Source organism: Rhinoraja longicauda, chromosome 16 (genome assembly GCF_053455715.1).
Source record: "Rhinoraja longicauda isolate Sanriku21f chromosome 16, sRhiLon1.1, whole genome shotgun sequence".
Lineage (NCBI taxonomy): Eukaryota > Metazoa > Chordata > Chondrichthyes > Rajiformes > Arhynchobatidae > Rhinoraja > Rhinoraja longicauda.
The window spans coordinates 45,137,277-45,154,305 of NC_135968.1; the positions used below are offsets into that span (position 1 = coordinate 45,137,277).

General features: G+C 44.0%; 1 protein-coding gene across 1 annotated transcript in view; it reads right to left on the reverse strand.

The window, feature by feature from the left end:
• The window catches only part of LOC144601510 (myoferlin-like), a 285,637-nt gene that overhangs the window by 217,925 nt on the left and 50,683 nt on the right, over window positions 1-17,029 (reverse strand). The window contains exons 4-5 of the mRNA XM_078413727.1: window positions 9,295-9,400; window positions 3,220-3,319 (exon numbers count right to left, since the gene is read on the reverse strand). Coding sequence (XP_078269853.1) covers window positions 3,220-3,319; window positions 9,295-9,400 — 206 coding nt within the window. The remainder of the gene's footprint in view (window positions 1-3,219; window positions 3,320-9,294; window positions 9,401-17,029) is intronic.

Consider the following 17,029-nt stretch of genomic DNA (forward strand, 5'->3'; position numbering starts at 1 on the left):
GTAGAAATTACAGCTATGTTTACACATAGTCCCCCACCATTTCAGGGCACCATAATGTTTGGGACACATGGCTTCACAGGTGTTTGTAATTGCTCAGGTGTGTTTAATTGCCTCCACAATGCAGGTATAAGAGAGCTCTCAGCACCTAGTCTTTCCTCCAGTCTTTCCATCACCTTTGGAAACTTTTATTGCTGTTTATCAACATGAGGACCAAAGTTGTGCCAATGAAAGTCAAAGAAGCCATTATGAGACTGAGAAACAAGAATAATACTGTTAGAGACATCAGCCAAAGCTTAGGCTTATCAAAATCAACTGTTTGGAACATCATTAAGAAGAGAGAGAACACTGGTGAGCTTACTAATCGCAAAGGGACTGGCAGGCCAAGGAAGACCTCCACAGCTGATGACAGAATTCTCTATCATAAAGAAAAATCCCCAAACACCTGTCCGACAGATCAAAAACACTCTTCAGGAGTCAGGTGTGGATTTGTCAATGACCACTGTCCGCAGAAGACTTCACGAACAGAAATACAGAGGCTAAAATGCAAGATGCAAACCATTGATTAGCCGCAAAAATAGCATGGCCAAGTTACAGTTTGCCAAGAAGTACTTAAAAGAGCAACCACAGTTCTGGAAAAAGGTAGTGGACAGATGAGACAAAGATTAACTGAAATCAGAGTGATGGCAAGAGCAAAGTATGGAGGAGAGAAGGAACTGCCCAAGATCCAAAGCATACCACCTCATCTGTGAAACATGGTGGTGGGGGTGTTATGGCCTGGGCATGTATGGCTGCTGAAGGTACTGGCTCACTTATCTTCATTGATGGTACAACTGCTGATGGTAGTAGCATAATGAATGCTGAAGTGTATAGACACATCCTATCTGCTCAAGTTCAAACAAATGCCTCAAAACTCATTGGCCGGCGGTTCATTCTACAGCAAGACAATGATCCCAAACATACTGCTAAAGCAACAAAGGAGTTTTTCAAAGCTAAAAAATGGTCAATTCTTGAGTGGCCAAGTCAATCACCTGATCTGAACCCAATTGAGCATGCCTTTTATATGCTGAAGAGAAAACTGAAGGGGACAAGCCCCCAAAACAAGGAGAAGCTCAAGATGGCTGTAATACAGGCCTGGCAGAGCATCACCAGAGAAGACACCCAGCAACTGGTGATGTCCATGAATCGCAGACTTCAAGCAGTCATTGCATGCAAAGGATATGCAACAAAATACTAAACATGACTACCTTCATTTACATGATATTGCTGTGTCCCAAACATTATGGTGCCCTGAAATGGGGGGATTATGTATAAACACTGCTGTAATTTCTACATGGTGAAACCAAAATGTATAAAAATGGCCTTTATTAAAATCTGACAATGTGCACTTTAAACAAATGTGATTTTTTCAATTATAAATCTCAAATTGTGGAGTACAGAGGCAAATAAATAAATGATGGGTCTTTGTCCCAAACATTATGGAGGGCACTGTATTGGCAAGATTAGTGCCATAGAGCAGAGTAACAGACCCTTTGGCCCAACTTGGTACTATGCCCCATCTACGTTAGTGCCACCTGCCTGCATTTCTCTCCAAACCTTTCCTATCCATGTACTTGTCCAAATATATTTAATATGTTGTTATAGTACCTGCCTTAACACCCTCCTCTGGCAGCTCGTTCCATATACCCACCATCATTTGTTCCAATTAAATCTTTCCCCTCTCACCTTAAACTTCTGTCCTCCAGTTCTTGATTCCCCTACTCTGGGTAAAAGACTGTACATCCACTTTATCTATTCTCCTCATTATTTTATTACGAAAAACTTATAGTTATTACCCAAAAACAGTTTCCAGAATTGTTTGTCAGGTTAAAATTATAAAGATAATCAAAGACAATTATCTGCAAATCAAAAACAGCTTTTTGATTTACAAAAAAAACAGCTTGTCACGTGGCGGCGCCTAACGGCAGCGGCTGACTAGCAGTCTGTCCGTCTTTTTTTTGTTGTGTGTCGGTGTTGGGATGGTTTTTATATATATTTTTTTGGTTGTGTATGTGTGGGAGGGGGTGGTGGTGTGTGGGGGTGGGGGGGGGAACTTTTCTCTTTCTCACGGCGCGGGGTGCGGCTCGGCTGCGGGGCCTAACATCGCCCGCTGCGGCTCGGCCGCTGGACTTTACATCCCGGTGCGGCTTGGCCGCTGGACTTTACATCCCGGTGCGGCTTGGCCGCTGGACTTAACAGTGCCCGGTGCAGCTCGGCTGCGGGGCTTAACATCGCCCGGTGCAGCTCGGCTGCGGGGCTTAACATCGCCCGGTGCAGCTCGACTGCGGGGCTTTTCATCGCTGGTGCGGCTCGACTGCGGACTTGACATCGCCCGGTGCGGCTCGACCACGGGACTTAGCTGCGCAAGGCTTGGTCGCGGGCCTTTCATCACCCGGTTCGGCCGCGGGACGTTTCAGCGCCTGGTGCGGGGACTGTGCGGGTCGGTCGGGGACGAGCTGTCTGTCCGTGGGCGTGGGGAAGAGAGGGGAAGTTTTGTTGCCTCCATCACAGTGAGGGGGTGTTTGGAGTCACTGTGATGGACGTTTGTGTTGGGGTCATGTGTCTTGTGTTCTTTTTTTTTTTTCTATGACTGCTATGTAGTTTCGTTCGGTACTTCGGTACCGAACGACAAATAAAGCTCTGTTATACCTGTTATAAATTGATTTACATTTTGATCTACAATTGTAACAATCAATTACAGACAATCAAACACAGCTTTTTTTCCACGAGTAGTAGCTCTACTCAATAACCAAAAGTCTGTAGTCTCTTTTTGCTCTGGTTTATTTCACTCACATGTTTAAACTGTAATGATGTATTCTCAATGTTTTATGCTTTATTCGTAATTGTTTACTGTATGTTCGTGTTGTTACTTGCGAGCGGAGCACCAAGGCACATTCCTTGTATGTGTACATACTTGGCCAATAAACTTATTCATTCATTCATTCATTCATTCATTCATTCATTCATTCATTACCACTTTCTAACAGACAGCAAGGAAATATTTGGCTATTCTTTTTTACTGAGCATAAAATGTGTTCTCTATTCATAAATTATATTTTGTTCACCTTATTTATAATTCCCTTGTTGAAGCAAGATTCTTGCACAGGTACAAGTGGATCAGATATTGAAGCATGCAAAGAGGTTTAAGAAAACAGAACTCTTACAAAAACTATGAAAACTTACCCCCTCCAGAGTCCTGTGCAGCGGAGTCATCACGGTCAGATGCGTTAGGTGGACCGGCTCCAGAAGGTGGTTCATAAGTGGCTACCAGGTTTATTAGTCCCTTTAAGAGAACAAAAAAAGGTATTATTGTTGGACTGTGGGTGACGAAATTTCGTCCAAAAAACTTGTTTTTTGGATGACAAATAAAGATATCTTGAATCTTGAATCTTGAATCTTGAATCTTGGTATTCTTTAATGATAGTGGAGTCAGTGGGGTATGGGGAGAGGGCAGGAACGGGGTACCGATTGTGAATGATTAGTCATGATCACATTGAATGGTGGTGCTGGCTCGAAGGGCCGAATGGCCTATTCCTGCACCTATTGTCTAAAAATGCAGCACCAATTCACTCTTTCATCTGCTGGAAACTGCCTTCCAGGACTCAACAGCTGGCAGAGAGAGAGAGAGAGAGAGCAAATATAAACTCACCAGGCCTGCCTTGTAATGACATCAGAGGTAGGCCCTGCATTAGCTTAAGGGTGGACATGGAAGGTTTGGCTTATTTGCTTCTCAAGTCAATTTCCACTGTGCCATGCTGACAGATGTTTACCGAAGTCTGAACAGTCCCCTCGGGCAGTGCACATAGCCTGAACCTGGCAGCAATGCCCTGTACACTGCTTGCGCTTCTACAATGATGAAACAATAGTCTTATCATTATGGGAGGCGCAGTGGTAGAGTTGTGGCCTCACAGTGCCAGAGACCCGGGTTCCATCCTGACCACGGGTGCTTGTCCATTCAGAGTTTGTACGTTCTCCCCGTGTTTTCTCCGTGATCTCCGGTTTCCACCCACACTCCAAAGACGTACAGGTTTGTAGGTTAATTGGCTTGGTAAATGTAAAAATTGTCCCTTGTGCGAAAAGGGTGGTGTTAATGTGTGGGGATCGCTGGGCGGCGCGGAACCGGTGGGCCGAAAGGGCCTATTTCCGTGCTGTATCTCTAAACTAAACTAAAAAGTACATGCAAGTCTACTCAGTACAATCCCTTCTCAATTTAATCCATCCTGCATTTCAGGTATATCCCAACATTGAATTTGTTTGAAAGTGATTTGCTGCACCAATCTACCATTTCTGGTTTCTCTTTGACTGATATATTTGATTCAGAGGGTAAGATGCCCATGATCTTCCACACACTGAAACACATCGGCCATAAGGAGATTTGCTCCCTCATCAATGAGTTCAACATATTGAATCCTATGACAAGGAATTTCAGATTTGGAGTACGGTGAGCAATTTTGTGCCCCATATCTGAGGAAGGATGTGCTGGCTCTGGAGAGGGTCCAGAGGTAGTTTACGAGAATGATCCCAGGGATGAGTGGGTTAGCATATGATGAGCATTTGACAGCACTGGGCCTGTACTCGCTGGTCTTTAGAAGGTTGAGGGGGTTGAAGGTTGAAACTTACAGATTAAACTTACAGAATAATGAAAGGCATAGATTGGATGTGGATGTGGAGAGGATGTTTCCACTGGTGGGGGAGTCTAGGACCAGAGGTCATAGCCTCAGAGTTAAAGGGCGCACTTTTAGAAAGGAGGTGAGGAGGAACTTCTTTGGTCAGAGGGTAGTTAATCTGTGGAACTTATTGCCACAGAGGGCGGTGGAGCCCAAGTCAATGGATTTTACATTTAGATTTAGATTTAGAGATACAGCGCGGAAACAGGCCCTTCGGCCCACCGGGTCCGCGCCGCTCAGCGATCCCCACACTATCCTACACACACTAGGGACAATTTTTAACATTTTTTTCTTTAAATTAACCCAGCCAATTAACCTACAAACCTGTACGTCTTTGGATATAAGGCAGAGATAGACAAATTTTTGATTGGAACGGGTGTCAAGGTTTACGGGGAGAAGGCAGAAAAATGGAATTAGGAGGCAGAGATCATCCATGATTGAATGGCGGAGTGGACTCGATGGGCCGAACGGCCTAATTCTACTCCTATAACCTGTGAATTCCCAGGTGCACCATTTTCAATGCAAACGAACATTGTCACAGCACCACCTGTTCTCACCAGAGGCAACACTGTTGTGCCTGTCTGGCTTCCTCTCTGCCCTCCATTCAGTGCAAAACTGCACACTGTATAAATGTACAAGGGCCCAAGTTACATTTGAGCTCCTATTTATTTTGATTACAGGTAAAGTACAATGCATATTCAGATGATGATGAAATGCTAATGCATTAATGCATGCGCATGGATTATTCTATCCTGCTGAAATCCGGATATGATTGCATAAACCAGGTACAGTAAACCCTGACGTGAACGGACTCCTTTATAACAGACTTTGGTTATAGTGGACAGACCTGCCCACGTCATCCCCAGCTTGCAAAGTGCACCAACAAGCCCTTCTTCACCCACCGTAAGGTCTGGTTGATGCGGGTCACGTTGTAGCCCCTGGGCACAGCGCTTTCTTCAGGCCGCCACCACCAACAGGACGCGCTCGGTCACTGTGGGGCTCCCTCCCCTCTCACCTGCTGCTGCTCATTCCTGTTGGCCGCTTTGTCCACTCAGCCTCTCCCCCACTCCACCACCACCTCCTTCTCCTGTCACACTGTCCATTCGGCCACCACCCCCCCGCTTCCCTCCTCCTGCTTTCCCCCTGGAGCCACCAACATACTCCACCATGGGAAGTGGCCGCATCTGGGGGGGGAGGAGGAAGTGGAAAGGGGGAGGGGAGCAGAGGGCTGGGGCAGAGGGGTAGAGGCTGAGCGGACAAAGAGATGGGAGGAGACGGCAGTGGAGGGGGGAGCGGACAAAGCGGCAGGGAAGGGAGCCCCACATTGACCGAGAGCGCCCTGTTGGTGGAGGCGGCCTGAAGAGAGCGCTGTTCCCAGGGGCTACAACGTGAGCTGCAACTATAGCCCATCAACCCGACCGTGAAGCAGCTGGTGAAGAAGGGCTCGCTGGTTCAGACCAGCAGCATCAGCACCTAGGTTTAAAGCAAAACGACACAAAGTGCCGGAATAACTAAATCTGAACAAGGGTCCTGACATCACCTATTCACGTTCTCCAGTGATGGCTTCTGACCTGCCAAGATACTCCAGCACTTTGCATATTTTGTGTATTAACGTTCATCTGCAGTTCTTTGTTTCAGTTACATACAATGATCTTATCATTTATGGTGGACAATCGGCAATAATGGACAGCACCCCCCTCTCCCCCATGGCCCGTTATAACGAGGGGTTACTGTACACGTAATAACTCTGTGCTCCAGCAAGTGGTTCCTTACTGCTACACAACCAAGTGCATACAAAACAGGTGGAGTAGCTTTAAATCACTGCCTCACAATCACTGGCCTTCATGACAAGAGGAGTTGAGTATAGGAGCAAAGAGGTCCTTCTGCAGTTGTACAGGGCCCTAGTGAGACCGCACCTGGAGTACTGTGTGCAGTTTTGGTCTCCAAATTTGAGGAAGGATATTCTTGCTATTGAGGGCGTGCAGCGTAGGTTCACTAGGTTAATTCCCGGAATGGCGGGACTGTCGTATGTTGAAAGACTGGAGCGACTGGGCTTGTATACACTGGAATTTAGAATGAGATGGGATCTTATTGAAACATATAAGATTATTAAGGGATTGGACACGCTAGAGGCAGGAAACATGTTCCCAATGTTGGGGGAGTACAGAACCAGGGGCCACAGGCCATTTAGAACGGAGATGAGGAAAAACTTTTTCACTCAGAGACTTGTACATCTGTGGAATTCTCTGCCTCAGAAGGCAGTGGAGGCCAATTCTCCGAATGCATTCAAGAGAGATTTAGATAGAGCTCTTAATGATAGCGGAGTCAGAGGGTATGGGAAGAAGGCAGGAACGGGGTACTGATTGTGGATGATCAGTCATGATCACATTGAATGGCGGTGCTGGCTCGAAGGGCCGAATGGCCTACTCCTGCACCTATTGTCTATAAATCTAAATGATCATACGATTCAGTCAATTGTATTTTCCAAAAAAAACATGCGATTACCATTTAAAATTCCTTTCATATCCAGTTAAAAAGAAAAAACCAACAGTATGAATTTTCAATAAAATCAACCTTAGCAGTGCAAAGAATGTTTCAATGCAATAATCAACCTTAGCAGTGCAAAGAATGTTTCAATGCAATAATCAATTAAATGGCAATTCAATAAAAATTTGTGTTTCTGTGGCATGTAATGGAAATTACAAAATGCTCAAGGGGAGCAGAATCTAATGCATTTGCAACAGACAAATTGAGATTTCACTTCCAAGAAGCACCGCCAGTTTAGTTTAGAAATACAGTGCAGAAACAGGCCCTTCACCCACCATGTCTGTGCTGACCAGCGATCACCCCGTTCACTCGCACTATGCTATACATTAGGGATAATTTACAGAGACCAATTAACCTGCAAACCTGCACGTTTTGAGTGTGGAGGAAATCAGAGCACCCGGAGAAAACACACTTGGTCACAGGGAGAATGGACAAACTCTGTACAGACAGCACCCACAGTCAAGATTGAACCCGGGCCTCTGACTTCGTAAGAAACATAGAATATAGGTGCAGGAAGAGGCAATTTGGCCCTTCGAGCCAGCACCGCCATTCATTGTGATCATGGCTGATCATCCACAATCAGTAACCCGTGCCTGCCTTCTCCCCATACCCCTTGATTCCGCTAGCCCCTAGAGCTCTATCTAACTCTCTTTTAAATTCATCCAGTGAATTGGCCTCCACTGCCTTCTGTGGGAGAGAATTCCACAAATTCACAACTCTCTGGGTGAAAAAGTTTTTTTCTCACCTCAGTTTTAAATGGTCTCCCCTTTATTCTTAGACTGTGGCCCCTGGTTCTGGATGGCAGCAACTGTACCGCTCAGCCACCCAAAAGATTTATACATTTCAGAATAGTTAGCGTACAAAGACACAGACTAGAAATATGCAGATTAAGATGTACATTTAGATTTTAGATTTAGAGATACAGCACGGAAACAGGCCCTTCAGCCCACCGGGTCCGCGCCGCCCAGCGATCCCCGCATATTAACACTATTCTACACACACTAGGGACAATTTTTACATTTACCCAGTCAATTAACCTACATACGTGTACGTCTTTGGAGTGTGGGAGGAAACTGATGATCTCGGAGAAAACCCACGCAGGTCACGGGGAGAACGTACAAACTCCGCACAGACGGCGCCCATAGTCAGGATCGAACCTGAGTCTCCGGCGCTGCATTCGCTGTAAGGCAGCAACTCTACCGCCGCGCCACCGTGCCGCACACGTTTGAGATTATCATGTACATTCCCATTCACCACCATCCAGCCTCATCATTTTAAGTGTAAGTAACAAAGTCGTGTTCAGCTGAATTGAGTGTCTCAATTTTGTGGCGTCAAATCCTGAACTCTACTGTTGTGGTATACAGCCCTGTCTTTACAACTCATTCACATCTATTAGGCCACTCAAAAATTCACGGCAAAACTGTTAAGTATCCATCTGGGTAAATGAGCAGAAAGGAACTGCAGATGCTGGTTTAAACTGAAGATAGACACAAAGAGCTGGAGTAACTCAGCGGGACAGGCAGCATCTCTGGAGAAAGTAATAGGTGACGTTTCGGGTTATTCAGACTGCAGCCTTCAGCCAGAAGGGCGGCACGGTAGCGCAGCGGTAGAGTTGCTGCTTTACAGTGAATGCAGCGAATGCAACGCCGGAGACTCAGGTTCGATCCTGACTACGGGTGCTGCACTGTAAGGAGTTTGTACGTTCTCCCCGTGACCTGCGTGGGTTTTCTCCGAGATCTTCGGTTTCCTCCCACACTCCAAAGACGTACAGGTATGTAGGTTAATTGGCTGGGTAAATGTAAAAATTGTCCCTAGTGTAGGATAGTGTTAATGTACGGGGATCGCTGGGCGGCACGGACTTGGAGGGCCGAAAAGGCCTGTTTCCGGCTGTATATATATGATATGATATGATATGATAAGGGTCTCCAGCTCTTTGTGTTCATCTGAGGACAAACTGGAGGGTATTGCAATAATATTTCCTCAACACTGGGCTTAAATAAACATACACATGGCACACAAAAGGGTTAAAAAATAAACTACTTGCCCCTGTTGGCTGCTTCTTTTCAGTGAGCAAAGGAATATTCTTCAAAGATAATGCTTTTTGACCACTTGCTAGATCTCTCAAGGATACTGTTGCAGACCCAATAAACCTAAAAAAAGACATGAAGATTATTAAAGGCTACAATGTTACTTCTTGACATTCCAGCAATTAAATACACATCATTAACAACCCTCCACTTAGAGTTGGCAAATGTCATTCGAATGCTCTATTAACCATGGTCGTTACTATCCAGAGTCAATAATCATCTTGTGTAATTAATGATTTGAAACTAATCATCCTTTTTAAAAAGTTAAATATACAACACGTACTGTATCATAACACGACCTGGGGTGCAGAACACAGAATAAGCAAGCCAAGAAAAACATCCCAACATCCAAATTGGATGCCAGCATAACATGAATAGGCAGCTTAAAACTCACAACAATAAAGTTTTAAGTCAATGTTACTCATTGCAGAACACCTTGTCGGATTTTGGAGTGGTAATGAATGAAAGAAAAACTCTCTCCTGGTCTGTTGAAGGGAATTAGAGACTAATACAATTGTTATGGTAAACAGATTTCAGTTCAATGATACATCACTAGATTTATACGTAGAGTGCCCTCCATAATGTTTGGGACAAAGACCCATCATTTATTTATTTGCCTCTGTACTCCACAATTTGAGATTTGTAATAGAAAAAATCACATGTGGTTAAAGTGGACATTGTCAGATTTTAATAAAGGCCATTTTTATACATTTTGGTTTCACCATGTAGAAATTACAGCAGTGTTTTTACATAGTCCCCCCCCCCCCCCCCCCCCCATTTCAGGGCACCATAATGTTTGGGACACAGCAATGTCATGTAAATGAAAGTAGTCATGTTTAGTATTTTGTTGCATATCCTTTGCATGCAATGACTGCTTGAAGTCTGCGATTCATGGACATTACCAGTTGCTGGGTGTCTTCTGATGCTCTGCCAGGCCTGTATTGCAGCCATCTTTTGCTTATGCTTGTTTTGGGGGCTAGTCCCCTTCAGTTTTCTCTTCAGCATATAAAAGGCATGCTCAAATGAGCTCAGATCGGGTGACTGACTTGGCCTCTCAAGAATTGACCATTTTTTAGCTTTGAAAAACTCCTTTGTTGCTTGAGCAGTATGTTTGGGATCATTGTCTTGCTCGAGAATGAACTGCCAGCCAATGTTTTGAGACATGTGCAGACATGTTTGAACTTGAGCAGATAGGATGTGTCTATACACTTCAGCATTCATTATGCTACTACCATCAGCAGTTGTATCATCAATGAAGATAAGTGAGCCAGTACCTTCAGCAGCCATAAATGCCCAGACCATAACACCCCCACAACCGTGTATCACAGATGAGGTGGTATACTTTGGATCTTAGGCAGTTCCTTCTCTCCTCCATACTTTGCTCTTACCATCACTCTTATACAAGTTAATCTGCGTCTCATCTGTCCACAAGACCTTTTTCCAGAACTGTGGTTGCTCTTTTAAATATTTCTTGGCAAACTGTAACCTGGCCATCCTATTTTTGTGGCTAACCAGTGGTTTGCACCTTGCAGTGTAGCCTCTGTATTTCTGTTCATGAAGTCTTCTGCGGACAGTGGTCATTGACAAATCCACCCGACTCCTGAAGAGTGTTTCTGATCTGTCGGACAGGTGTTTGGGGATTTTTCTTTATAAGCGAGTTCGGTATTACAACTGCACATGCGTGAGTTTGCCCAGGTCGTGGGTCATTTGGTATAAACATTCTTGCCAGCTGAGCTACTGTGTGTGTACATTGCAATCGGTAATTGCTTTGACCTGCATTTCATATGTATTTTCCAGTTTTGCTTCTTCGAGGTAAGAACATACTGCTTTCAAAGCTATTAACTAGGTGTATTTATGGTTTATTTGTACAAAACTACGATATTGTTGCACTTGCAGATCATTTTGATCAGAAGTTCAATTTTATCTTCAACCAGATTTGATATGATCTGAAATCCAGAACTTGCCGAGTTTGCAACGTGTACATTTCATCTCAGAGCTTTATATCTCTTTCATCGTACTTATTTTGCTAAAGAGTTTTGTTATCACCATATATAGAGCTCATTTATTGCGTTTAATTCACAGTATACAAACTGGTGGATTGTTTTCTGACAGTTTGACAGTACTGAACTACACATTTAGTTTGTGAAGGCCCAGTGTAGTAGCATTTGCATAAACAATTTGAAGAGAATTTGTTTTTCCAAGCCACAATGACTATTTACTAAACGTTAAACTGTATGTGTGTGTGGATTAGTTCCAGGATACATATCAGGATCTTGCTTTGCATATTGGCTGTGTAGTTATTAATAATTCTTTATATACCAGGTAGAGATAAAATGTTGGGGAACATCATAGTACTTTGGAATTGCCAATACTTGACAAAAACATGCGAGATGAGTATTCAGGAGGTGGCATGTCATGGTTGTTGTACACACCAATGAGGTTTGCTTGCTAGCATTTGGGGGGGGGGGGGGGATACGAGGATTACTTCTCAGACAATCAACCATCATTCTTGCAGATATTCAAGTGAAAGAACGTATAACTCTCTCAGCACATTCAGCATGTTTCCTCGTAGTTCAATACAACACACACCTCAATCATTAAATGTACAGAAGTTCTTACAACTCTTAATTTCTTTCATTTAATCATTTATCAACCATTGTTTCAGTGTACATTAGCCATTATGTTACATGTATATGTTTAGAGGCACACATATGCATTGTACTTATGTTGAGTTGCATCTGAAAACTACAAATTGAGATTGACTTTGTACACAGAGTTCGGCCCAATACACTCACACAGTTTATACAGCGCTGCGTCCACGATCACTAGCAACGCTCTTTGTTCATCCTGAATGACCTTTGACAAATCCCATGATTCCTTGCGTGCACGAGATAACGAACTCGCTTAATATAGAGAGAATTCTTCTGTCATCAGCTGTGGATGTCTTCCTTGGCCTGCCAGTCCCTTTGCGATTAGTAAGCTCACCAGTGCTCTCTTTCTTCTAATGATGTTCCAAACAGTTGATTTTGGTATGCCTAAGGTTTGGCTGATGTCTCTAACAGTTTTATTCTTGTTTCTCAGTCTCATAATGGCTTCTTTGACTTTCATTGGCACAACTTTGGTCCTCATGTTGATAAACAGCAATAAAGGTTTCCAAAGGTGATGGAAAGACTGGGTGCTGAGAGCTCTCTTATGCCTGCATTAAGGAGGCAATTAAACACACCTGAGCAATTACAAACACCTGTGAAGCCATGTGTCCCAAACGTTATGGTGCCCTGAAATGGGGGGACTATGTATAAACATAGCTGTAATTTCTACATGGTGAAACCAAAATGTATAAAAATACCCTTTAATAAAATCTGACAATGTGCACTTTAACCACATGTGATTTTTTTTCTATTACAAATCTCAAATTGTGGAGCACAGAGGCAAATAAATAAATGATGGGTCTTTGTCTCAAACATTATGGAGGGCACTGTAGCAGAATATTTAGAGTACAAAAAAACTCAAAAGAAATAGCTGGGACTAAAGAATGAATGAACACAGACAAATTAGGCCAAACATTTGAAATTAGTATTAACAATGTATAGCAATAGGGATATTACAGTCGCCATTATCTAGCCTCATTATTTTAAGTGTAAATAATTAAGTTTCACTGAATTGGATTGAGAGTCTGAATCTTGGAGTGTCCAAACCCCAAACTCGACTGCTGTGATCAGTCCCATCACAAAACATCCAGAATACTTTAACTTCTTAAAATGGAGTATTAAGCAGCAACTACTGAATCATTTTATTGAAACATATAAGATAATTAGGGGATTGGACACATTAGAGGCAGGAAATATGTTCCCAATGTTGGGGGAGTCCAGAACAAGGGGCCACAGTTTAAGAATAAGGGGTAGGCCATTTAGAACGGAGATGAGGAAGAACTTTTTCAGTCAGAGAGTGGTGAAGGTGTGGAATTCTCTGCCTCAGAAGGCAGTGGAGGCCAGTTCGTTGGATGCTTTCAAGAGAGAGCTGGATAGAGCTCTTAAGGATTGCGGAGTGAGGGGGTATGGGGAGAAGGCAGGAACGGGGTACTGATTGAGAGTGATCAGCCATGATCGCATTGAATGGCGGTGCTGGCTCGAAGGGCTGAATGGCCTACTCCTGCACCTATTGTTAATTGTCTATTGTCTATTGTCATTTTAATATCCATGAGATTTCAGTTTCTACTTAAATCATTGGCATTTTCAAATTTTGTTCCATACACAGTTTACAAAGTTGAAGACTGCTCTTAGTCACACGATGCCTCAGAAAAGCCACCAGCATCCACAAAGACTCTTCACACCCCTGCAACAGTCTGTTCGAACTCCTTCCATCGGGCAGACGATACAAGGCCTTCTACGCCCGCACCTCCAGACTCAGGAACAGCTTCATCCCCAGGGCCATAGCTGCTATGAACCGGTCCTGCTGAGCCGGATGGTCACAACGCATAGATCAACTTGCACTTTACCCTGTCTAAAACTGTTACATTTGTTTCGTTGGGTTGCTGTTGTCTAAATTACTTAAATTATTGCATCGTATGGGAGGCGCATTCCCAATCTCGTTGTACCCCTGGGTACAATGACAATAAAGATATATTGTATTGTATTGTATTGTATAAATGTGTAGGAAGGAACTGCAGATGCGGGTTTAACCCAAAGATAGACACAAAAAGCTGGAGTAACTCAGTGGGTCAGACAGCATCTCTGGAGCAAAGGAATAGGTGGCCGTTTCGGGTCTAGCCCATTCTCCAGACTGAAGAAGGGTCTCAGCCCAAAACGTCCATCTACTCCTTTTCCTCCAAAGTTCCTGTCTGAGCCGCTGAGTTACTCCAGCTTTTTGTGCCCATCTTAGTTAGATATGCTTTCTGTGCGAAAGCTTGCAATGATGTTGACGGGTCACACAGCTTGATCACACCATCAGTTGTGCTTAGGTGTCTGTCACCATATTCCCTGTGGCATCAGGCGGCTTACGGGGAAATCCTCATGAAAGGTAATGTTAGAGTCGTGGGAACTTTGTCAAAGTTAGAAATGGGTGATGTTGCTTTATTGCTAACTGCAAATTTTTGAACAAACAGAAAAAAGAGAAAAGTGTACAAATTTAATAGAATTTATCGACAATAAAGTTAGGACAGAATTTGGCCTTATATGTTGAACTTTTCCAGTTTTCAGCCTGGTATATGCTAGGTGTCACTAGTTTAAACAAGTATCCAGTGTAAGACAAACTGTACTAGCTGGGACCATTAGAAAGATACTGGGCGGGTGTGGACACGTTGGGTCCAAACCTCTCCTGCAGGCCCAGCAACCCCCGTTGGGTCCAAACCCCTCCTGCGGGCCCGGCAACCCTCCACCCCCACCCCCCCCAGGATCAAACTGACATATAAACCAACATACGTACGAATATACATACAAGATGAGAGTTTTGGTAATATAAATATAGATCTGAAGCTCATTTTGTTTCTATGGTTCAGAAGCAGCAATATATTTTAGGATAAAGAATGCAGAGAAGCTTTATGATGTTGTTGGGATTCGAGGGCCTGAGATATAGGGACAGGTTGGGCAGGCAAAGTCTTTATTCCTTAGAGTGAAGGAGGCTGAGGTTTGTTCTTATAGGAGGTGTACAAAATATTGAGGGGAATAGAGAAAGTTGAGGGGAATAGAGAAAGTAAATGTATTAAGGATATTCTTGCTATTGAGGGCGTGCAGCATAGGTTTACTAGGTTAATTCCCGGAATGGCGGGACTGTCATATGTTGAAAGACTGGAGCGACTGGGCTTGTATACACTGGAATTTAGAAGGATGAGAGGGGATCTTATCGAAACGTATAAGATTATTAAGGGATTGGACACGTTAGAGGCAGGAAACATGTTCCCAATGTTGGGGGAGTCCAGAACCAGGGGCCACAGTTTAAGAATAAGGGGTAGCCCATTTAGAATGGAGATGAGGAAAAACCTTTTCAGTCAGAGAGTTGTACATCTGTGGAATTCTCTGCCTCAGAAGGCAGTGGAAGCTAATTCTCTGGATGCATTCAAAAGAGAGTTAGATAGAGCTCTTAAAGATAGCGGAGTCAGGGGGTATGGGGTGAAGGCAGGAACGGGGTACTGATTGAGAATGATCAGCCATGATCACATTGAATGGCGGTGCTGGCTCGAAGAGCCGAATGGCCTACTCCTGCACCTATTGTCTATTGTCTATTGTGTACAAAATATTGAGGGGAATAGATAAAGTAAATGTACAGAATTTTTCCCAGGATAGGAGAAATCAAGAACGAGAGAGCATTAGGTTTAAGGTTTTAGTTTCGCTTTAGTTTAGAGATACAGCGTGGAAACAGACCCTTTGCCCCACCAAGTCCGAGCCAAACAGTGATCCCCGCCCATTAACACTATCCTACAATCGGGATAAATTTTTACATGTACACCAAGCCAATGAACCTACAAACCTGAACACCTTCGGAGTGTGGGAGGAAACCAAAGTTGTCGAAGAAAACGCACGCAGGTCACGGGGGGAACGTACAAACTCCGTACAGACAGCACCCGTAGCCAGGATCGAACCCAGGTCTCTGGTGCTGTAAGCTTTTTAAGGCAGCAACTCTACCACTGTACCAGCTGAGGCGAGGGGATAGATTTAAAAGGAACCTGAGGGGTAACTTTTTCCACATAGAGTTGGAGGTATAAGGAAATGGCTCAGAGGAAGTAGTTGGGACAGGTAAATAACAATATAACAAGACATCTGGATAGGTTGAATCAGTCTGAAGATGGGTCTCGACCCGAAAAGTCACCCATTCCTTCTCTCCTGAGATGCTGCCTGACCTGCTGAGTTACTCCAGCATTTTGTGAATAAATACCTTCGATTTGTACCAGCATCTGCAGTTATTTTCTTATACATCTGGATAGGTACTTAGTTGGGAAATTTTGAGAGGGATTTGTGTCAAAGGCAGGCAAATTGGGCGAGCTGAGATGGAAGATCATGAATGCGTTGGGTCGAAGGGGCTGACTCCCTGCTGTGATTCTACATCCAGTATTCCAACGGCAGATGGCTCTCCATTACAAGTCTGCTGTGAATTGCAGGTCTCATCAGTGTTGTCAGGGATTGCAAGGTCAATACTCCTCAGGCCCAGGCGAGAAAGAGATCTTATCAAGAGGGCAAGCCACGGATTTGTCCACAAATCCTTGAAGTAACTAAAACAGGCACATTTACTAGATAAGCAGAACAAACATGCTGCAATCGTAAATTAAAACTGTTTTGTGTTTATACACAATTGGAATCCGCACATCTGTCCTCAATCACGCTGGTAGACACGAAATGCTGGAGTCACTCAGCGGGTCAGGCAGCATCACGGGAGAGAAGGAATGGGTGGCTTTTCAGGTCTGAAGAAGGGTCTCGACCCAAAACATCACCCATTCCTTCTCTCCCCCGAGATGCTGCCTGACCCACTGAGTTACTCCAGCACTTTGTGTCCACCTTCGATTTAAACCAGCATCTGCAGTTCTTTCCTACTCAAACACACTGGATTCCTCTGCCGTCCCATAATTTATTTTGCATCTCATTAAAGTATAGGCATCACCAGCAAAGCCAACATGCATTGGCCATCCTAAACTACTTGTTGTAATAAGTGCCTTGAAATATTTTGGTCTCCGTAAAGATACTCCCACTATATTGTTCGGTTGGG